At 45.1% G+C, this 22187-nt stretch overlaps 3 protein-coding genes across 4 annotated transcripts in view; 2 read left to right on the forward strand and 1 right to left on the reverse strand.

The window, feature by feature from the left end:
- Positions 1-1398: 1398 nt before the first annotated feature.
- NFU1 (NFU1 iron-sulfur cluster scaffold) lies at positions 1399-10219 on the forward strand. The gene is made up of 7 exons (XM_087969599.1): positions 1399-1523; positions 1808-1943; positions 3031-3097; positions 4273-4387; positions 5507-5570; positions 7993-8167; positions 8628-10219. Exons 1-7 carry the CDS (start codon positions 1517-1519, stop codon positions 8667-8669), a joined length of 606 nt encoding a protein of 201 aa, XP_087825725.1. The 5' UTR covers positions 1399-1516; the 3' UTR covers positions 8670-10219.
- A 185-nt stretch (positions 10220-10404) lies between these two features.
- Positions 10405-11636, reverse strand: MGME1 (mitochondrial genome maintenance exonuclease 1). The gene has a single exon (XM_026692158.2). It carries the CDS (start codon positions 11493-11495, stop codon positions 10488-10490), a length of 1008 nt encoding a protein of 335 aa, XP_026547943.1. The 5' UTR covers positions 11496-11636; the 3' UTR covers positions 10405-10487.
- Positions 11637-15591: 3955 nt separating this feature from the next.
- GFPT1 (glutamine--fructose-6-phosphate transaminase 1) overlaps positions 15592-22187 on the forward strand; it is a 30775-nt gene continuing 24179 nt past the window's right edge. For both annotated transcript variants that reach the window (XM_087969593.1, XM_087969594.1), the window contains exon 1: positions 15592-15662. In XM_087969593.1, coding sequence (XP_087825719.1) covers positions 15656-15662 — 7 coding nt within the window. In that variant the 5' untranslated portion in view covers positions 15592-15655. The remainder of the gene's footprint in view (positions 15663-22187) is intronic.

The following is a 22187-nucleotide window of genomic DNA, read 5'->3' on the forward strand; positions in this document are numbered from 1 at the left end:
TTCCCCTTCCCCTGCAATGAGCTTGTCCCCGTTTTTGCCCTTTGCAGGACAGAATTACAGACTTCCTTCCTCATGGTCTCCCACAGGTGTTTTAGGGACCCCAGCATCACACCCTCATTCTCCAAGGGTCTCACAGCTTCTGTGGGGGGTAAGGATTTTGAATGGGGCTGGGCAGGCGCCTGGATCTGAAGCATGCAGGAATGCAAAGGGTCTCCAAACTTGGCAACTGAAAGACTTGTGGACTTCAACTCCCAGAATTCTCCAGCCAGCTTGAAGTCCACAAGTCTGGACTTGGGCATGGCTGGAGAATTCTGCGAGTTGAAGTCCACAAGTCTTTCAGTTGCAGAGCTTGGGGGCCCCTTCAAGTCTGAGCCATGTCTTAACCACATAGTTGATTTATGGCGCTGCTGAAGGGAGGAAGTGTGTAGCCAGCTGTGCTCTGAGCCACCTTTTTCTCTCTGGATCTGGATTGTTGCCCAGGTCCGACTTCCAAGGCAATGACAGAAAGAAGGATGGCTCTGAAAACGAGCATTTTCCTTTGAAGCATCCTAGTTTCCCACTGATTGTATTGATATTATTAATAATAAAAGGCCCGCTTAAAACCAACAACAGGAAGGGCAAGGAATGACATGAACAGAGACGTGTCCCCTAGAAACTTTCCAAAGCTTTAATCTGCTATATAGTTTTGTCATCAAGAAATACAAGATGGTCGTATTCCAGATGCCAGGTGCTTATTTCATTTTGTTAGATATATATTTCGTTTTGTTTTTCCTAGAGAGTCTTGCTGATATCTAGGTTGCCTGGACTGTAATGCAAACACGTCATGCAGTGTTTCTCAACTCAATAACTTTAAAATGTGGGGGCTTCAGTTCCCAGAATCGCCCAGCCTCATCTTGCCTATACATGACTGGAGGGACATTTTGGCCTCTTAGCTTGCAAAGCAGAAAACTAGATTCGCCCATGTGGCGCTAAACTGAGTGTAATCCTAAGTACAGCACAAAAATGCCATATTTTCTTCTGAAAGATTTCTCCTTTAGGCTACTAACTTACCTGTTTCTGTAACGTTGCATGCAAACAAATATGACCCACAGCCTGTTCAACATTTGTTGACAAACAGAGGAAACAATGGAAAGGAGAAAGGAGAGAGCAAAAATTGCTAGAATTTTTATTTTTTTCCCCCAGCTATCAATTTTTTAATAGGTCCCCAGATTTCCTCACCTCTCAGTGGTGTTATTTATTGAAATATTTATTCTTCCTTGCTTCGAATCAAAACACAAGCTCTAAATCTGGAAGCTTTCAGCTTTTAATGAAAATCCTCAGTCCTTACTATTTGGGTCGAAGTATGGGAAATGCCGTTAAACTGTCTTAGGAATCAACCGATGGTATTCTTAGCTGTGCTTTTTTTTCTCCATTCAGCTTTTGTCATTTGGGGTTAAAGAGTACGAATGTATCAATTAAACAACAATACCGTTTTGTTACACCACACAAGACTTTCCTGTTTCCTGCAGTGCCACAGATGTCAGGTGGGTGTTTCGTTTGTGCATTTTCAGTTCTGTGGGGTGAAAATGCTTATTCTTTTCTAAATTGTATTCATGATAAAAACATTTAAACATGTTTCAGTTCCACCTGCCTAATTTCTCACCAAGTTAGAAGAAATCCATTTTTGTATGATGGACAGATGTGTTTGCTTCCTGGTGGGCAGAGAGCAGAAACAGTCAGTGAAGCTAGCTTCCTCTGATCCAGGCAAAAGGCAAATTGACCCTGTTTCAAAATAATTTATTTTATTTTTTGTCTCCCTTAATTTTAGCGAGGTCTCTATTTATTCAGACACAGGACACACCAAACCCAAACAGCTTAAAATTTATTCCAGGCAAACCAGTCCTGGAATCCAGAACGATGGAATTCCTGTCTCCAGCTTCCACCTTCTGCTCTCCATTAGCAAGGTTTGGAAAGGGGTGGGGAGGTTGCACATAAGTGTGATGTTATTTGGAAATAGTCCCAGTCAGACCCCTGGTTGGGGCAGAGATACCCTGTTGGAGGCACTAAAATTGGAGGGTATTTTTATCCCATGTCATCTATTCTTGTAAAGGGATGGAAATCCGAGAAGGGGAATTCTCACCTCTCGCTTTTCAATTTTCAGTTCACTTTTAAGAAATGGGTTGTGATTTAACATCAACCTCAGAGAGAAATAAGTGCAGCTTCTTTTTGAAATCTTTGGGGATAGGCAATTTTTGGTTTGATTTTTAGTTCCTATTTATGCTCCGGCCTTTTCCATATGACTGAGGATTATACCAAATGAGTTTTTCCGCCCAGCCCTTCGTTGGATGAAAAAATAATCTCCTATGGCAGGGGTCTCCAACCTTAGCCACTTTTAAGACTTGTGGACTTCAACTCCCAGAGTTCCTCAGCCAGCTTTGCTGGCTGAGGAACTCTGGGAGTTGAAGTCCACAAGTCTTAAAAGTGCCCAAGGTTGGAGACCCCTGTGCTAAGGGATGTGTGGTTGAGCCAAAGGAGGGAGGGAGAGGGGACGTCATGCAATGCAGCTGCAGCCTTAATATGTACTTTCTCCCTGTATGCAATTATCACAGTCCTGGATGCAAAGCCCATTTGCATAATTATCAGGCGTGTGGAAGGTTTATGAATCCGTCTTCCAACTTAACCCCCCCACAGTTGGCTTGCTTGGCTGTTCATACTCAGGATAGTTGCTAGTTGCTTATCAAAGACTGACGGCCCTCACAATAAGACCGGTCTCTATTTGCAAGGTTTTGTTTTAGCTGAGGAGACCTTGCTACTAGCATAGGTTCTGGATGAACTGTAAGGCAGAAGGAGTTGATTGGCTGTGATGTGTTCAAAACTCCACCCGTGTTTCTTGGAAGGACGATGCTAAAAGAATTTTAAGAAGATAGGATTTAGGATAACAGCGTCCTAGAAACCGCAGCCACAAATGTGAACGTGTGAACCGACAGGGAGAAATAGGATTTCGGTGAGCAGTTTGGAGGGTGATCATTATTATTTTTCTTTCCTGGTTAGGCAGCTCTTTCGGATCGAAGGGGTTAAAAGCGTATTTTTCGGAACAGACTTCATTACCGTCACAAAGGTAAATCTAAAAATGCCACACACAAGCCCGATAGTCTAAATCAGGGGTCCCCAACCACCGGTCCGTGGACCGGTCCCGGTCCGTGGAACAAGTCCTACCGGGCCGCTGGCTTGCTAGGCGCCGCCATCTTGTTTTGATGAAAAAGTGCTTCCGGTGAGCTTTTCCGGGTAGAAAGCTCACCGGAAGCACGTTTTCATCAAAAAAAGATGGCGGCGCCCAGCTGATGTCGGTACCGGGCCGCGCCATAAAAAAGGTTGGGGATACCGGACCGCGGCGTAAAAAAGGTTGGGGATCACTGGTCTAAATCACTAGCTATATAAATGGATTTTTTTTCTCTTAATATGCTGCAGAATTAGAAGACAGAGATGGCTTTTATATCAGTTGAACAACGTTTGGAATTCTGCACTGTTGATTTAGGTGTTTCGATTCAAAAAGAGGCTTCTTTGCAGTAGTGAAATGTTTTCTATAAAATTTCTATAATTTTTTTTTAAAGTATGAAAACACCTATGAAAGTGCATTCCCCATAAAATAAAACATATACTTCCCATAAAACTGAAAATAGAAAACAAAAGACAGACCCAGTTATGGTGCTCTGTCCTGCTGTAGGTTTGCCAGTCCAAGGCTTTTAACTTTTTTTCTGTGTTGGTCTGCTGGGCTTGAATTGAAAGGGGACACAAACAGATTGTGTAACATTTGACAAATGTTTGTTCTGCTATGGCGGAAGGTAATATTTTCTCTCTCTCTCTCCTGCCATTTGAGATTGGACTGCCTATGAGGTCCATTTGCAAGTGTTTGAACATTCATAAGATTAGTTTTCATGTCTTCCTGTTGCATTGATTGACGTTAGTCTGACATGTATCAGACAGGGATGAGTGGAGCCACTTGAGATCTAAGAGGGATACGTACCTCTTCCCTTTTTGAGGGGTTTCCTGACATAATTGATGAAAAATAGCAGTCTCCTTTTGACTATTGAACAAGTAGGCCCCGTTTACAAATCCTACTTGCCGACTGCAGACGCTCTCTGTGCCCAGAGACAAGCTCCTGCGGAGTTTGCCCTGCCAGCGGTAGTAGGAATCCCAGAAGTTTAGGTGAGGATGGTGAGTCCAGGAATAGGAATCCAGGAATGGTCTTCCTCCCTATTTATGGTCTGTTTCTTTTTTTTTAAATCTTCATAGGAAAGTGAGGAGGTGGACTGGAACTTAATAAAGCCCGATATTTATGCAACTATTATGGACTTCTATGCGTCGGGCTTGCCTATTGTTACCGAAGAGGCGCCTCGTACAGACACAGGTACAGGGACAAATTCAGATGCTGGCAGCCGTGGGGAGCCACCTCCTTTGGGCTCTTCCACTCCCTCCACCTGTCCTCTTGCAGAGGTGGGCTCTCTAGGACAGGGGTCTCCAACCTTGGCCACTTTAAGACTTGTGGACTTCAACTCCTCAATTTAAGAGGCCGTTGGGTGAGGGGTGTCCCTGTTATTCAGGAATGCCCATTAAATCCAAAGTGTGTCATTCATTGCAATTCCATTGCTTGCATTATAAGATCCTTATTTAAATTATACAGGATTTGACCGAAAGTGTGTCATTTGACAGTGGCTGTTATTTCACATTTAAGAGAATCACCGAAAACATAGTCACCAAACCGGTAGTAACACCAGTTGAATCCCACCCCTGGCCTGTCCCCTACTCCAAGTTGTAAGGAGGGCGTGAAGCTCGTTCTGGTTGCTTCTTTGGCACTTTCTGCAGTGCGTTGACTAACTATATTTGCCAGATGTATTTGGATTAGGTAGTACAGGTTTGGCTTACAAGCATTTCGTTTAGTGCAGGGGCGGGATTCAACCGGTGTTACTACCTGTTCAGTGACTACGTTTTGCTGTATGCGCGTATGTAAAAACCCTTAAGCTGTGCCGCCTGGACAGCTGGAAAGTGCTGCGTATGGCTGCGCAGCATTTGAAAAGCCACTTTTTTCCTGCTTTTTCAACCGCAGCTGTGCCGTGCAAAGCAGATGAGGTTGAAAAAGCAGGTAAGAGCCCAGGTGGGCAAGTGGGCCAAACAGCAGCAAACACAGAACTGGTTTGGTGCCTGCTGCTCTTCAGCGCTCCCGGTTCTATAGAGCCAGGCAGGACCAGTGTTATCCAACCCCTGGTTTAGTGATAGTTCCCAGGGCTCATAGGATCCCCCACCTGTGACCTTCTGACAAGCGAAGTCAGTCAGGAAGCCAGATTCACCGAACAGCCACGTTACTGGCATAACCTCTGCACTGATTCCCTTAACAACTGAAGTTACAACATGGGGCAGAACTCACTGAACTGTCTCACTTAGCAACATACATTTTGGGTTGTAAGTTGAAGACAACCTGTCTTTTAATTACTCTTTGCCCAATGAGAGAACCGTGATTTATTTGTTTCAGCCCCATCTGAAGAAGACGATGAAGTGGTATTAATGATAAAAGAGCTGCTGGATACCAGAATCAGGTAAATTTGTCTGCTGTGTGTGCTTGGCCTATAAAGCGGTGTTTATGCCGGCTGGGGAATTCTGGGAGTTGACGTCCACAAGTCTTAAAGTTACAGACTTTGGAGATCCCTGGTCTGGTGTATCACTGATGCCTGCCTGCGGACCAGGAGATCTCTAAGACAGAGGTCCCCAAACTTGGTAACCTTAAGACTTGTGGACTTCAACTCCCAGAATTCTCCAGCCAGCTAAGTTTGGGGATCCCTGCTCTAGGACAACAAGCCCCCAGAGATTCATATGGGCTCATTCTGACCTTGTTAAAACCTGGCTCTCCCCCAGGCCTTGGGCTAGAGTGGGCTGTTCGCTTTGCAAAATTATTTTATTTTCCCCAGACATTTTCTCTTTGTAGTGTATTTTTTAAAACTTGGAATAGTGTCTGCTTTGCAGAGTTACCATTGTATTTGAGAGCTATAAATGTAATATAATAAATGTTGCTGTCCTTACATGTTCACCCTTATTACTCAAGTCCCAAATTTTCAGGTAAATTGCTTCTGTTCAGCAAAGAGCTAACCCAAAGATCACCGGAGAGAATTCTTGAAACAGTGTTCACATTCTGGTACTTCTGTCAGTATTCCTACTGGAGCACTTCCAGGATTTTAAAATGTGCTAGTGGGGCAAACAGGATGTTCACTATTACTTTCAAGGGCCAGAGAAACCCCCTCTTTCATTGCAATGGAGTTACTGCTTTCTTAAAGGAGTATTAATCGCGTTAAACCCTGTGTGTTCATTCTTCAGTTTTTGACAGCTGAGATGATACTTTGGGGATTAGCAAGTGATAAAAACAGAGGTAAATATGAGCTCTGCCAAGTTAATCTACGAATCCACTGCAGACACAAATGGGTATCAAAAGATCCCGTGTATAAAGAAGTTAACAATGTTTGCATTCATTTCACGCATTGGAAAGATATATGCCCTCTGGGATTCAGGGCCTGTCCCATATTTCAGTTTTCAGGGGGGGAAAAAAATGAAGCTTGAACAAAGATGGAGTTTTGCTCTCCCTGAATGGGCCAGGCAGAAAAAGACGGTTCTTTATGTTGCTGTAAAAGGATTGGAATGAAGTGGCAAAAGTGCTTTTCCCAAAAGGCAGTTGGACTTTCTTAGGGTTTTTTTTTTCTTGAAAACATTTCACTTCTCATCCAAGAAGCTCCTTCAGGATTGAAGGAATGAAGGGAAACAGCAAAACAAAGCTTAAAAGTTATTGTTTCTTAGTTACAGAATTCAATCTGGTGCATTTTTCTAATGTGGGTCAGTAGGATCCTTTTCATCTGTTGCAGTGACAGTTCCAGAGCCAGAGTAGGAGGGAGTGGGACCAGGAGAACCACTGCATTCTCTCCAGCCCATCTCCTCCCAATTGGCACTGACAGGATGCAGTAAACAATGCAAACCTGGCACATTGATGCAGGCTGGTTTAAGTTTGCGTGGCTGTATTTTGCCAGATTCTTTCCTCATAAGGGCCACGTGGCTGAGAAGTTGCTCTGGGGTAAACAAGGGTATCCGTGTCTTAGGGAAAATGTTGCTAATGCAAAGAGAAGTGGAGCTCCAGCCTGCTCCAGGAATCAGCAGTGCCACGTGGAAGGTAGAGAGGTGGTTATGGAAAAAAAGGAGAGAGAAGAGAGGTCCGTGCGTGGGCTGAGAATCTGAGCTTTACTTTGAGACGTTATTGCAGACATTTTGAGCATTTGCTGCCCGTAGCGCTATTTCGCAGGCCTGCAGCTATGAGTCTGTGCTTCTGTTGTGGTTCGCCGGCAGCCGGCATAGCTAACAGCAGAATCGGACAGTGGGGAAGAACGGGAACCAGTCAGGGAGTCTAGAGAGGACTCGGACAAGGATCCTGCATCTGATACAAAGATGGGACCAGGACCATCTGGGAGTGGGGTGCCGACTCTGGAGCCTCCGGAGTCTGGCAGCAGTGAGGCAGAGGAACAAGGGGAGCCTGTTCCCAGTGTGTGTGTGCGCGCAGAGCTGCTAGAAGGCGAGAGCAGCTGAAACAAAAGGCGCGACTCGGGAGTAAGGCTGGGAGGTGATTTCCCTTCCCCCATAAGGGATAAAAGTCAGGCCAAGAGGATGAAACTTTTGCAGGAAGCAAAGTCGTTCGATCGGTTCCTAGTCCTCCTTGAAGCTCCGTGTATTTTAGTTGGTTTTTTTTTCTTGTACTTCGGTTGGTACTTCTTTTATAGTTAATGGGATACTTCTATTTTTGGCAGCCTTCCACAAAACCGAAAGGTGGGTGCTTATCTTGGGGGACTGTTTGAGATTAGTTCTGGCTGGGAATGGAAACAATCCCCAGCCTTGCAACACAATAGGTTTTGCTTTTAAAACACGTTTGTGCTTAATTACGTTTGACGAAGCCTGGCTCAGAACAGCGTCTGGCTTAACATTCCTCAGGCCAACCGTCCAGGAGGACGGGGGCGACGTCATCTTCAAGGGCTTTGAAGACGGCATCGTGCAGTTGAAGCTGCAGGGATCGTGCACCAGCTGCCCCAGTTCCATTGTCACCTTGAAGAGCGGCATTCAAAACATGTTGCAGTTCTATATTCCAGAGGTGGAAGGCGTGGAGCAGGTAAGCCCCTTTTGGGGAGGCACGAGCTGTGCCCCACCTGTCTTCTCCACGTCCCCCCCCCAAAATGATCACAGCGTGGGCAAAAAATTAAAAGAGGTATTGACGTCTTACCTGTTTAAAAGGATCAGGGTTGGTGCCGGGCGTATTCAGTGTTTCCTTCTGGATATTTTACCCACTCAGAATTCTCTGAACAGATTTGGCCTGCACTATCACCATGAGAGGGATGCTGCGGTTATTTTAAAAGAGAGCTCTCCAAACTTGGCAACTTTAAGACTTGTGGACTTCAATTCCCAGAATTCTCCAGCCAGCTATGCTGGCTGGAGAATTCTGGGAGTTGAAGTCCACAAGTCTTAAAGTTGCCAAGTTTGGAGACCCGTTTTAAAAGATGCCCTAACCTCCCAGGCTTGGTTTTCAATGCGATAGCCTTGGTGTAACTTCCTGCCTGCCTCTTGCTTTTCAGGTTGTGGATGATAATGAAGAAAAAGAAGTGAAGTCAACCTGAATCAGGGAGGAGCCCTGGACTACGGCCAGAAATTATGTGCCCGGTGGGTTTGTCTCAACTGGCCCAAATGCGATTTCTTCATTGGGCCAATTCTTATTTTTGTTCCACTGTATAAGAAAGCAAGCGAATAAGAAGAAGGTGGCCCATCTTTGCTTTACATGAACAAAAAAGAGGAAAGCACCCAGAATAGGCATGTTCCTAACAGTTTCTCAAATACTTTCTTCCTCCCTTGGATTCAAATATTTTTTTCTGAAGTATCTTCTTGAATATCAATTATCTATTTATTTGGCAGGCTGTCTTGTCTCATTGACATGTGGTCATTTCTGGAGATGATTTGGTCATAGAGCACTGCATTTTTTTTTTTTTAAAAACCAACCTTTCCCCCTGCTACTTAGATTCCAAGAATAATTTTTTAAATTACGCTCTCATCAGGAGGCTTAAATTTGTATTTTTCATTTTTTTTAAAAAAATGCCCATAGGTTCAATATTAGCCATACCACTGACATTGACCTTATTTGCGTAGAAACTATCTGGTAACGCTTTGTTCCAAAATTCAGCAGACTTCGCTATACTTCTTGGTAATCTTTTTTTTTAACAATTGGGCTAGGATTTTTTGTGTTTGGACCCGAGCACACCTATAATCACGCTTTGGATGTAGAATGATGATCTCGTGTGTGAAGTGGAACTTCTCCAGAAAAAACATTTGCAAGTGAGGTGTTCGTAGATGCTGTGATTGTAAGAAGATAATTCAAGTGTGTTGTGGTCCAATAAAGTCCACTTAAGGGCATTTACGTTTTAGAGCAGGGGTCTCCAACCTTGGCCACTTTAAGCCTGGAGGACGTCAACTTTGCTGGCTGGGGAGTTCTGGGAGTTGACGTCCTCCAGGCTTAAAGTGGCCAAAGTTGGAGACCCCTGTTTTAGAGGAAATGCATGAAATGACAAGCTGGGTCTCTTTAAAGATGAGATCATTTTTGAAGGACAGTTTTAAAGAGGGCTTAGCCTGAAGGTGGGATGCATAGCTTTTGAGGAAGGGCCTTGCCATTCTTCCTAACCAGTCCTCAAGGACAGAAAGAAGTCTTGTGGATCGGTGGGAGCCATTGAAGGGGGTAGGCTGACTCTGCCATTGCCAAATTGGGGTTTTGAAAAAGAGACACGGGAGGTTTTTTTCCTTTTCTTTTATGAAAATGTTAGCTTTTATTGCATAGTCATATTTATATCGTCCACGATTTTCTTCCAGAGCCTGGGAGTCTGATATGGATTTCTCAATTATAAATTTCCTTCCAGAAATGAAAAGCATGCCAAAATTAAGCTTTCTGGGAAGTGAATTTTGTACTCACTATCCTATCCCATGATTTATACAGAATTGCGGAATAGGCAAAGCAATCTGAAATGAAAAACTTACATTTTTTTTGCCTTTGTTTGTAACAATCAAGAAAACAGAAACCTGTCCTCTACGTTTCTCAAATTTAATATTTTATTCTATTATAGAAATACTTTCAAGTGTCCATTTTCCACCCCGAGGCAAATAAAATAGCTAAAAATAAATCCAAGATTTTACAGTCTGCCTTTTTCTTATGTATCCATGGATTGCAATCCACATATAATCCACAGTTAACAACCCACTGCTTTCATACAGCATGGAAAATGGAAAAATGGCTAATTTGTAATTCAGGTGGTGTGATTCATATAAGCAAGCAAATGAACTGAATTTTCTTTTTGTTTTCTTTCTCCTTCCTTTGTAACCAACTTTCCTGCTCGTCTTATACAGTAAAAACCAATTTTTTTTATTTTGTTCTGGAATGCCAGTAAGCATTATGATCAAGTTGTTTGGGTAGCATTATCCTTTCCTTTCTCTTTAAACTCTTCCAAGCGAAGCAGCCATTTGTCCCAGTACTGGGAGCACAACTCAAAGCTCATAAAATGTGAATGTGCAGGAGAACCATCATTATAGGCCACCACAAGCAAGCCACAATTAACCTGGAAGTCATAGTTTCTGTCATGATTAATTGCTCCTATGTATGCTGCAATTTGTAGTGGATTATCATATGTATTTTGAAGAAAGGGCTTTGGTTTCTCTGAAGTCTTCCAGTCAATTAGACATAATTGTCCGCGATAGTCTGCTATGCAGTCCGCTAGGCCTTGGTAGTAAAGGGCCTCATGTTGTACTGCACTTTCAAGAGCTCTTACTCTAGTAATATCTTGCAGCACATGCTTTACACTCGTTACGTAGCTTGAAATGCTGGTGTCTTCTTCCTGTTCCTTTACCACATTTCCTTTAGCTAACAGTAAGGCTTCCATGGCTGCGTGGAAGTTCTTGCCCTTTTGAAAAGTATTTTTAACGTATTCTTCGAAGCCTTCTTTGCCAAGTTTTAGAATCATTCGCTGTTTCCACCTCTCCAGGTAAAAGGCCTGTTCCGCAGGCATGGTCTGGTGCAGAACCGATGTCACACTGGCCCAGCGGTTCTTCTGCAAAGCAATTTGCAAGGGCGGCCCCTGGGGAATTTCCTGCTGCTGAGGGCTCTTCCTGGGATTCATTAAGGGAACCCGGTTCTTCAGAAGTTTTGCTTCTGCTTCGTGAGCTGGAGGTTGGTTCTGACACCCTGCATCAAACCGTTTGGGCCTGTCAGATCTACCCTGGCCCGAAGTGAGGTCATTGATCAAATTTCCATATTTTGGGAGGTCAATATTTTCATACTCTGTTCTTTTTTTCTTATAAAAAGGCAAAGAAATAGTGAGGGTTCTATGAAAAATATTTTTCTTACTCAACGGTGTTGTAAATACCGCCAAACTTCCACTTTTCCTAACCAACAGATGGAATGACCCCATACTCCCAACTTTACAGATGGTGCAATCCCAATTCTTTTTTTTTTTTTTTTATCTTTAGGAAACACTTCTAGTTTCTATTTCCTTGTTCTTTAGGAATAAGACACCTTTTCAGTGCCACGATACCCCGCCTAGTATAGTAGAGCTACTTCTCTTTCCCGGAGAGAAAGTCGTCCCTTCCCTTCCTGGCGCTACAGCTCGATCTCTCTTCTGCACGGTTCCAGTCACCCGACTCGGTTCGGTTCCATTCACCAAGACGGATCAGTTCCGTCCTGCGCCGTGTTTGGGGTTCAAACACTCACCGCAGCAGAGATGGCCAAGTGGGTGATTTTTTTCCTGTGGAAGTCTGCCTTTCCTCCCGCCTCTGCAAAGTCGAAGGAACGCTGGGCGGAAGACAAATGATCTCTGCACAGCATCCGTCCAGCGAAGTTATCAGAGGTTGAGCTGAACAGCCGCTCCCTGCGCCCCCCAATGTACAGGCCACCGCGCGAGTGGGAGGCTTATGGAGGTTTGATGCGCTTCTTCCGTCGTCCGTTTCTGGAAAAGAGAAGAACAATGTGGCATAAACTTGGGAGTGAAGTAGCTCCTTTCATCGCAAAGCAAGGCAGCTCAGACACGTCCTTTGCAAGGTGACATTCCGGTTAAGAATCCTGGAAGTTTGAGGCGGCTGATTCCAAAGGTTTAAAATCAGTTTAAATGAAAGCAATTGGGATGCAATTCTGAATGTGGTCATTCCAGAACGAGGGTCTCCAAACTTGGCCACTTGAAGACTTGTGGACTTCAACTCCCAGAATTCTCCAGCCACATAGCTGGGAATTGAACTCCACAAGTCTTCAAGTGGCCAAGTTTGGAGACCCTCGTTCTGGAACTTGGCCTGCACGTTGTGAAGGAAGGCACAACATGGCTCAAACTTAGGTTTAAAATTGTGCTGCTGCCTTTTCCTGGCACCAGTACCATCCTGTACTTGCCCCATAGGATGGAGTACTGTGCAACCTACAAATTAAAAAAGACGGCTGGCATTGGGTTAACTGGGATGGGTGTCCCTCTGTGCAGGTAAAATTGGTCATAAGTGCGAAGACTGGCCAGAAGTGACTTTTTTTGAGTGCTGTTGTGCTGCTGGGTGATTGGTTCTAAGCCGATGGGCTTTAATAACACAAATGGTGTCCCTGGGGCCACTGTGTCTTCATGCCCTGTGACAGGTGCCGTTGTATTCAAAGCCCCCGGGGAGTGAGAGGTGGGGAGAATCCCCTTCTTGTCTGGGATGGGAGACGGCTTCATTTTTTTTAACCTTGAACCTTCTCAAAGAGAATTTCTGAAAAAAACAGCTCTCCCTTAAACATCTCTGCTTCTGCCCAAGGCACGTTGTGCCCCACGTGATACAATCAGTAAATGAAACCTTTGTGATGGCAGGGGGAGGAGAAACGATACTTGAAGCCTTACTGGAATAATTCAACGTGCGCCAAGAGGCGTGGGAATGGATCGCCACAGCGTTTCCTGGAGGGTTGACAGCTGATGCAGGCCAAGGCCAGCTGAAGAAAACTGGCAACCCTTTTGGGCTCCACATATCAACAATTTGGGAAATGGCTAATTTGATTTATGCCAGCATTACTCTCCTCCTCCCCTGAGCAAGAGGAACAATTGTTTACGTACTCATTTATTTTTGTAAAAAAACCTATGACCTATGCTTCATGTAAGAAATACTAAATAATCACAAGACTGAAATACGAGTAAAACACTTAATTTTTGGAGGGTTGAGGCTGCAACCCCATTCTTGCACAGCTTCCACAACCCCAAAAGGGAACACATGAGAATGGGGCGTGCTGTCAAGAAGAGTTGTTGGGTGCTGAATGCTAGTGTGTCACCCAAAACTTGTGTCACCTTTGACGCAGGTCTCAAGAGTCTATGGAGATTCTCTTGTCATCCAAGTCCAGGTTGTCCCTAAAGGTGTTTTTTGTCAAAGAGGCAACTGGACTTCCTTGTTTTTTTCTTTGAAGACATTTCGCTTCTCATCCAAGAAGCTTCTTCAGCTCTGAATGAAGAATTTCCCTTCCTTCAGAACGGATGAAGCTTCTGGGATGAGAAGCGAAATGTCTTCAAAGCAAAACCAGAAAGTCCAGTTGCCTCTTGTAAAAAAAAAAAAAAAAAAGCACCTTTGGGACACAGGTAACTGGTCTGCCATTCCTGCAGTGGGCCTTCCGTTACCAATCTCTTCACCCTTGGGCAGGGTTCGCTTGTGGGCTTTGCAATTTTGAGGGAGGTTTCAGGGGCAAAGATGGGTGGCGGAACCAGTACCTGATCAGGAAAGGGAACTCAGAGAAACCAAGAAGCGGATCTTTGAGAGTCGATTCACAAGTGATATAAATCCCAGGCAGCCCTTGGCTCCCATCCCTAAATTTAGATTTTATGTTGGATGGATAGATTGCAATGGGGCTGCTTCAACATTCGAAGAAATAAAGAAAAACCTCTCACAGTGGCAAAGAGTTGTTGTATTCAACAATTCCAAAGTACGACTTCAGCCACAGAGGGGTCAATGCCTGGGACACACTACCTGACTCTGTTGTCACATCCTCTAACCGCCCCCCCCCCACTCCTTTAACCTCAAACTAACCACTATTGACCTCACCCCATTCCTAAGGGGTCTGCAAGGGGCTTGCATAAGCGCACCAACGTGCCTACCGTCCCTGTCCTCTTGTCCCCATTTACTCATCCCTATTTCCTGTATTCCTACTCATGTTTATTCTTCTACCTATCCTCTTGTAAGCAATGGGGTCTCCAAACTTGGCAACTTTAAGACTTGTGGACTTCGGACTCCCATTCCAATGCTGGGAGTCGAAGTCCACAAGTCTTAAAAGTTGCCAAGTTTGGAGACCTCCGTTGTAAGCGATCGATAGATAAATCAGATCAATAAAATCAAATAAAGAAAAGATAATAAAAGAAATTGCTGACAACTACAGGAGCCAGCCCCCTGGTCCTCGTTTTTTCTAGCGGCTGCCTGCCTGTCCGGGCGCTACCTCCAGTCCAGGTCACCCAAGGAAACGTTTCCTCCTGGGTGGGGAACTTCACTGCCCACCTCCCCAAAAGGGCTGGTTCTCCCGTCCACTTTGGATTGCTCCGGTTGGGTCAGCTGCCATCCGCCTCAGGCCAGTTGCCCAGCACATGCCCTCCCGCATCAGCCTTTAAAGGACTGGCCGGACTAGTGTGTGTGTGTGTGTGTGTGTGTGTGGTTTTTTTGAAGTGGGGGGAGGGCAAAAGAAGGAAAAAGGTCCCTTGGATGAACATGGTGGCAGCCGTTGGGGAAGTTCCGAAGGCTTGAAAAATGGGAAGGGAGGAGAACTCCAGGGTCCTGCCTATATTTTACGGTGGGGATTAGAAGAGGGTTAAGAATAAGAACAGAACTGGAGCTGGAAGGGACCTTGGAGGTCTTCTAGTCCAACCCCCTGCTCAAGCAGGAAGCCCTACAGCATTTCAAACAAATTGTGCAATCTCTTCTTTCAAGGCATCGTCGAACCCCGCGCCCCCTCCTCAACGTAAAACAAAATTAAACTAAAATAAAGTAGTGATGATGATGATGATATAATAATAATGATGATGATGATGATGATGATGATGATGATAATAATAATAATAATAATAATAATAATAATAATAATAATAATAATAATAATAATAATAACAACAACAACAACAACAACAACAGCAGCAGCAGCCCTCTTTAGCCTCCCGAGGAGCAGGCAGGAGCGAGGCGGGCGGCCTTTTTCCCGGTTCATCCTCCCCGCCGCCCTGGGATCACCCCGTGGTCTCCCTTCCCGGGCGCAGGCTTTTCCCCCCCTCCCACCTCCCCCTGGTCATCCCCTCTTCCAAGATGGCGCGTGGCCTCGAGCCGGGGAGAGCCCCCAACCAGGAAGAAGCAGGCAGACTGCGCCCGCCCGGGGAGGCTCGCTCTTCTCGCCCTCTCACCTCACACGCGGCTCCGGCTGCCACGTCCCCAGGGCCAGCCAGGCCTGGGCGGGGCTTCGCGCCGGGCCCCGCCTCTCCGCCGCGCGAGCCAATGGCGGCGCGGGCTTGACGCATGCGCCCCGCGCCGCTCCCCGGCAGCCGCAGACCCGCCGCCTGGCAAGAGGAGGAGGAGCAGCAGCAGCAGCCGCAGCAGGGACGGGGGCGCCATGTGTGGTGAGTCTCCCGAGCATGTGCAGAGTGCCCTCAGCGGGGGACGGACGGCGGGTGCGGGGGACGGTTTAGTCCCCGTGGGGAGGGAGGCCCCTTGGGCCAAGCGCGCCCTGGCTCCGGGGCATGTGCAGAGCGCTGCTCCTTCGGCTCGGTCTGGAGGTTGGGGGAACCCCCCCAATCTCTGGGGGGAAAGGGTCTCCGGGAACGTGGGAACCGTCCGACACGCGTGTCTGGCAGGCTCTAGCGGGGGGAGGAGCCCCCCTGATGATCTCTAGGGGTCCCATTTATGACCCTGGCGGGTTTTGCTCCGACCGGGAGGGGGGGGGGGTGTTTAGCAGAACGGCGGCCCTTCCGAAGCCTTGGGCCACTCGGGTTCCCCCCTCCCCCTGCACGTCTGAATGCTCTGAAAAGATCCGGGTTTGCTCTCCCTGCTGAGTTGGCTGGGGAGGGAGGAAAGGAGATCTCCCAGGATCCTTAACCTGGGCTGAGCCGGTCTTGTGAACGTAGCCTGGGGTGGGGGCATTGAATGGCTGATGCCTGCTCTCTCTCTCTCTGTCTGCATGGATGCTATATATTATATATATAGCATATATAGCATATATCACATATTATATCATTGAGCACCTCCCCACTTGGCTGTGCTTTAAAAAGAGCACGGGAGACCCTTTTTCTGCCCCCACATGCGAGGCAGGGGGAGACCCCAGGCTTCACCCACCCCCCATTTTAAACCTTGGATTGATTTTATGGGGGCTGGTTGGATACTGGAGCCACTTGAGTCAAGCAAGTGGCATACAAGTTTAGGAAACCATCATCCTGTAATAGGCACACTAGGGCTGGTGCCCCCGGGCTCCCTGTTGGAGACCATGGCAGGTGTGGGAGGAAGAGCTGGGAGGGGTCGTGGGTGGGTGGGTGGGTGGGCTGCAGGTGTGTGCATGCATGCAGGAAAAGGTGAATGGATGAGCCGCAGGTGTGTGCATGCATGCAGGATGAGAGGAATGGGTGGGCCACAGGTGTGTGTGTGCATGCATGCAGGGCAAGGTGAATGGGAAGTCATCATTGTGTTAGCATGTTGACACCTCAAGAGGTTGGCTTCCAGAGGCACAATATGTGCCCTGGACACCCCCTTGTGAATTGTTAGCCAATTGGTGGGATCGGACAAGTGGAAGGAATGGGACCTGAAACCAGAGAAAGGTGTGTGTGCAAATGGCTGGGTGCAGGAGGTCCCGGGCTAACAAACCAGGATGGATGGCTCTTACCTGGCTTTCACTCAGGCTGTGCGGATTCTGAGAAGACTTCCCAAGCCAGGTGTGGTACAGAGAGAGAGAGAGAAACTCTGGGCAGGGCAAGTGCAAGATAAAAGAAATTAAAATAATATCACTTCAGGCCCAGCAAATCCATTTGTGCTCCGCTTGTCAGCAAGCATCCCTGCAGGCAGTTTTGTGTGTGTGTGCACCCTGAAAGCTGCCCTTAGGTTACCTGGCACTGCCACACACACCTGCCCCAAGGCTGCCCCCCCCAAGTTGGTCCCCTTTATCTGTAACGGATGGTGGAAACAGCTCTAATGGGGCCCTGAGCCCCTAATAAAGCAAAGCTGGCTGGGGAATTCTGGGAGTTGAAGTCCACAAGTCTTAAAAGGGCCAGGTTTGGGGACCCCTGGCTTAAAGGGATGAAATAAACCCAAATCATTGTGGCTTATTCGGGGAGTCTCCATTACTACAGTGGCTTTTGAAGCATGACCCCCAGTTTCCTCCACAGCCAATAGGGCACGACAGATTACCTGTGCAAAGCTTTTGGTTGAAAAAGCCTGGATTCGCACGTCGCTGAGCTATAAACCATGATTGTCACCCAATACCTTTACACGTCACTCAGCCAGGTATGCCGAGTCCCTAAGATGGCAGGTGGCCCCTCCCCTCCGCACCCCCATGATGAAGCTAAGCCAAAGCCAGCTTCTGGGTTTAATTGTGTGTGTTTTCCAAGTGTGTATGTGTGTGTGTGAGAGAGAGGGCTGAATTAGTGATTTCCCAGGGCAACTCGTGAGAATGCTAACAATAGAAAAGGCAGTTGATGCTATAAATAATTCGCTATGAGTAGACTGTCATTGTGCCTCCAAATGCATTGTACGGATTGCCAGTTCAATGGCAACCTGTACTTTGCCTCCCTTTTAAATACATTTGAATAACATTAAAGCAATTTGGATATTTTGGGCAAGACCGAAAATAGAATGGTGGCGAGGTATCCCAAAAATCCAATGTGGATTTATTTTTATTGCTATTATTTTCCTTCTCTTGGGACAGCATGATGCATTTTGCTGAGTTCGGCGAAAATGGCCAATATAAGATGGGGGGCTGCATAAATGTTTTAGGTAAATAAATACATATAAATAAATACATTTTAAGCCCTGCTGCTCCTGTCAAAGTGGAACTGAGCGACGGGCTTTGTCTCCTCTGAACAAGAAGCCAGCTTGGTGCTGCCTTACGACTTCTAATAATGATATTGTCGCTGAATATGCTCTGGATGGCATTTTCTAATGCTGACCGTCACTTTATGAGATTATTGTCTTAGCTGGTTTAAATTATTGGGAAGGGGGAATAAATCTTACAAGGTCACTGCATGTTGCTAGTCAAAGCATCATCCCTGCTGTTTCTCTTATTAAGAGTATTAAAGGTGGGATGATTTTTTGGGAGGGTTATTCAACCCTCATGGGGGGTGAAATAAGAGAGGGCAGAATTTGGGAGGAATTCCCTGCGATGGCTAATTGATTAGGGGAAGATGTGGGATCTAAAGGAGCGGTGATTTTTCATCTTAGCAAAAAATAGGAAGGAACGATGGAGCTCCTCTTTGCAATTTTTAAATTTTTACAACAGGTTCCCTGGGAGCGCCATTGCTGGGGGTCTTCCAAGAAAAGATTGGGTAGACATTTGTCTGGGATGGAAGTAAGATCTCCTCCTGCCTTGGACGGGAAGACCTAGGAATTTATGATCTATCCTGCCTGCCCCGATAGCTGTTCTGACTACTACTAGTAGTAATAGTACTATTTATTTAAATTTGTTAGCTTATTTATTAAATGCAAGTTTCTTTCACTCTGGTTCCTTACTGAAGCATTGTTGTAGACCAGCCTTCCATAGAAATGCGGGGGCCGTGAATTCAGGAGCTCCTTTCCTGCCCCATAACTGCATCCCAGCAAGGAGTAGTGGGAGGATGGGGTTTAATATTTGCTTTCTGCAAAAAGGTGAGTTGGCTCATATCCTGTTTGGTACACGGATGTGTCCATGAAATACTCCATTCATTCAGGATGCTGTTTTTACTTCCTGTTTAGTCTACGCCTCTGGCCTTGCCCAGGTTGGCTCAGTTACTTTTTTTTTAATGCTTTAAGTTTATTTGTACCCTATGGATATACTAGATTTCACAACAATCTTCAGAAATCAATTATGTGCTGTTTGTGTTAGAGACCTCAACTGTTTTTTAAAAAATATTTTTATTGTACATTGCAATGACAATGTACTGGCTATATCCTTTTAAAATATACAACATAGCATACACCCTGGTTATAACTATTATTCTCATAGTCTCTTTTAAATACATAGTTTTGTACCTCATAACTATTATTTTCATAGTTGTACTACACACTATAGTTGTACTACACGTAGTATGTACTACACACTATTTATCACTCTATACACTTTAAACTATATTCACGTGCAGTCTGATAGTGATATTGCTTACATTGTGTGTTCTTATATATTTTTATACATCTCTATTTATTTCTATTTTGTTAATCTTCTTTTGCTGTTAAGTACTAACCTCTGCACCTGTTATTTAACCATTTATACAATACATCCCATGTTAAGTAGTATTCCGCTTCCTCTTTGTTTTTAAGTTCCATTGTTAATCTTGTCCAGTTCAGGACGTTCTTATATGTTTTTTTAGTTCCTTCTCATCTGTGGAAATACTTTCATTTTTCCAATTTTGTGCATATGTGATTCTAGCTGCTGTTATTATATGTAAAATTAAGTATGAACTTGAAGTGGGCTTCATTTGGGGCGGTCTTTCTTTCTTTTGCCATCTGTTGTAAATCGAGGACAACCGGTATATGGACTTCAACTCCTGGAATTCTCCAGCCAGCATATGGATGTCCAGATGTGGTCCCTGGGGAATTCTGGGAGTTGAAGCCCACCAATCTTATAGCTGCCACCGTTGAGAAACCGTAATTCGGCAAGGCTGTCTCCCCTTTGAAATCTGCATTGCTGCGCAGCCTGACAGTGAAATACGATTAAATCAAGAGGAGTAATCCTGTGAGGTCAGAGTTAGTCGTGCAGCGGTTCTTACCTCTCATAAATAATCACAGCTGTTTAATTTGTTTAATGGATTGATGCAGCCATCCATCGTGCAGTATCAGGTGTTGAGCCTGTGTGTCTTTTCTTGGATGTCTCATTCCATTCATTGACTTCTTCAGACGCAAGAGTTAGTTCTAAGTCAGGGGTCTCCAACCTTGGCCACTTTAAGCCTGGCGGACTTCAACTCCCAGAATTCCCCAGCCAGCAAAGCTGACTGGGGAATTCTGGGAGTTGAAGTCCACCAGGCTTAAAGTGGCCAAGGTTGAAGACCCCTGTTCTAAGACGAAGCAAAGTTAAAAGCAGGATGAAAGAGGCAGAACTTGGCTCTTCTCCTAAGATGGGAGAGGAGTTGCACAAAACACGTAAATAAATGATGGATCCTGTGCCATGTCATTCTTGACCCCTAATGGAGTACATATTAATAATAAAAAAGGGGGGTGTTAATACTACTACAATGGGGGCAATTCCACTCTGGGCCCCATCCTAAGACATTTTCAACGAGGCTTCCCTGCAGATCATTTTTTTTAAAAAAATGTGGAAGTGAATTTATTAACATTGATAAACGTATACTTGCACACTTGTTTGTGTATTTTACGCATAACGTATAGATTGCACTGTAAATCTTTCACCTTTTGCTAAAGATTTCCGTGGAGAGGCTTCCCTGCAGATCTGAATGTCCGAGAAGGTTGGGGGACGGGGTGTGTGTGTCCTTCTTTGTCAGGAGGCTGCTTCCAAGGCTTAAGTCTGCACCTTACAAGGTGTGCAAAAAGAGTGAGCAAGCTGTGCAATTCTTCCTCCTGAAAATCCTGTGTTTTGCACCTCCCAAAGCGATTGAGCAGGTGCCTTGGACAGCATTAAGGTGACCCGGCGAAGAGCTGGCCTTCTTCACTGTTTTGCTGATCTTATATTTTTCTTTGTACCATTTATAGTTTATATTTTGGATTGCTAGGAAATGCCGAGCTGTCAGTTATGTCCAGGCCCTTGGTCAGCTGCTTCAGTGATTTGTTAAAGTATTTACAGCCAAAAGCCAAAGCAAACCGAATTTTATATCTCTCAACATTGCAAATAACTAAATTTAGAATATAAACCTGCTCTGCGGGATAATTGGGACAATCTGTACTGAAAATAGGAGGAAGTAGCGGAAAGAAGACCGATGGGAAAGTCGCACAAATAACCTTTGTAGCTTGGTAATTGTGTAATATATCACAGATTCGTAAGAAGCAGTTTGATTCTAGTAAAGTGTAGTTCCCTCAATAGCATTTATTATTCTGTGAAGGAGGTATATTCTATCAACTAAAATTATTTATTAACTTTGTCTACGTCTCAACAATTCTGTGCCACGGTTGCCATTATTTTATCCTTCTATTCAAGATCAATCATAGTCTGTTGGTAGAAAAGCCCGTGGCTTTGAAATACCATTAATCTAAAAATGCCAGTGGACTGTTCAATTCTCTGACTTTCTCCAAAACTTGGGCCTGTCATCAAGGAAACCTCTGTCCTTCCGCGCCTTTTAATGTGTCACCAAAGATGGAAGACCTTCCACTTTTTCACAAGTCCCTATTTTCTCCCCAGTGCTGTTGTAAATTTTTTATTTTATTTTATTTATTTTATTTTGTCAAGCGATTATAAGATAACAGGTATAAGTATAAACATAGGTATCAGTATAAACATACATGAAATGGATACGAATAAGAAAAAAAAGAAACAGAGCTCTGGAGTGATTTGTTCAATGATTCATTGAACAAATTAATCAGTATCAAACTCTTTTTTTAAAATAGATTTTTATTGTATTTTTCCACAAATACAAATGGATAGATGGATAGATGCATAGATAGATAGAGTTGGAAGGGATCTTGTAGGTCATCTGGTCCAACCCCTCGCCCAAGCGGGAGACCTTACAACATGTCTGACAAATGGCAGTCCAATCTCTTCTTGAAGGTCTCAAGTGATGATGTTCCCACAACTTCCGAGGGCAACTTCTGTTCCATTGGTTGATTGTTCTCACTGTCAGAAAATTCCTCCTTATTTCCAGGTTGAATCTCTCCTTGTTCAGTTTCCATCCATTATTCCTTGTCTGGCCTTCGGACGCCTTGGAGAATAGCCTGACCCCCTTTTTCCTCTCTGGGGCAGCCCCTCAAATATTGGAAGGCTGCTCTCCTGTCTCCCCTGGTCCTTCTCTTCCCTAGACTAGTCA

The sequence above is a fragment of the Notechis scutatus genome, chromosome 7, assembly GCF_049901735.1.
Source record: "Notechis scutatus isolate UNSWTSFEM ecotype Mainland chromosome 7, rNotScu1.2, whole genome shotgun sequence".
In the NCBI taxonomy this organism is placed as follows: Eukaryota; Metazoa; Chordata; class Lepidosauria; order Squamata; family Elapidae; genus Notechis; species Notechis scutatus.

Coding starts and splice junctions, on each gene's coding strand:
- NFU1 (XM_087969599.1), top strand. Junction 1,944..3,030: donor TTCTGCTCTCCATTAGCAAG/GTTTGGAAAGGG, acceptor TTTCCTGGTTAG/GCAGCTCTTTCGGATCGAAG. Junction 8,168..8,627: donor AGGTGGAAGGCGTGGAGCAG/GTAAGCCCCTTT, acceptor CTTGCTTTTCAG/GTTGTGGATGATAATGAAGA.
- MGME1 (XM_026692158.2), bottom strand. CDS start 11,495: ATGGGGTCATTCCATCTGTTGGTTAGGAAAAGTGGAAGTTTGGCGGTA.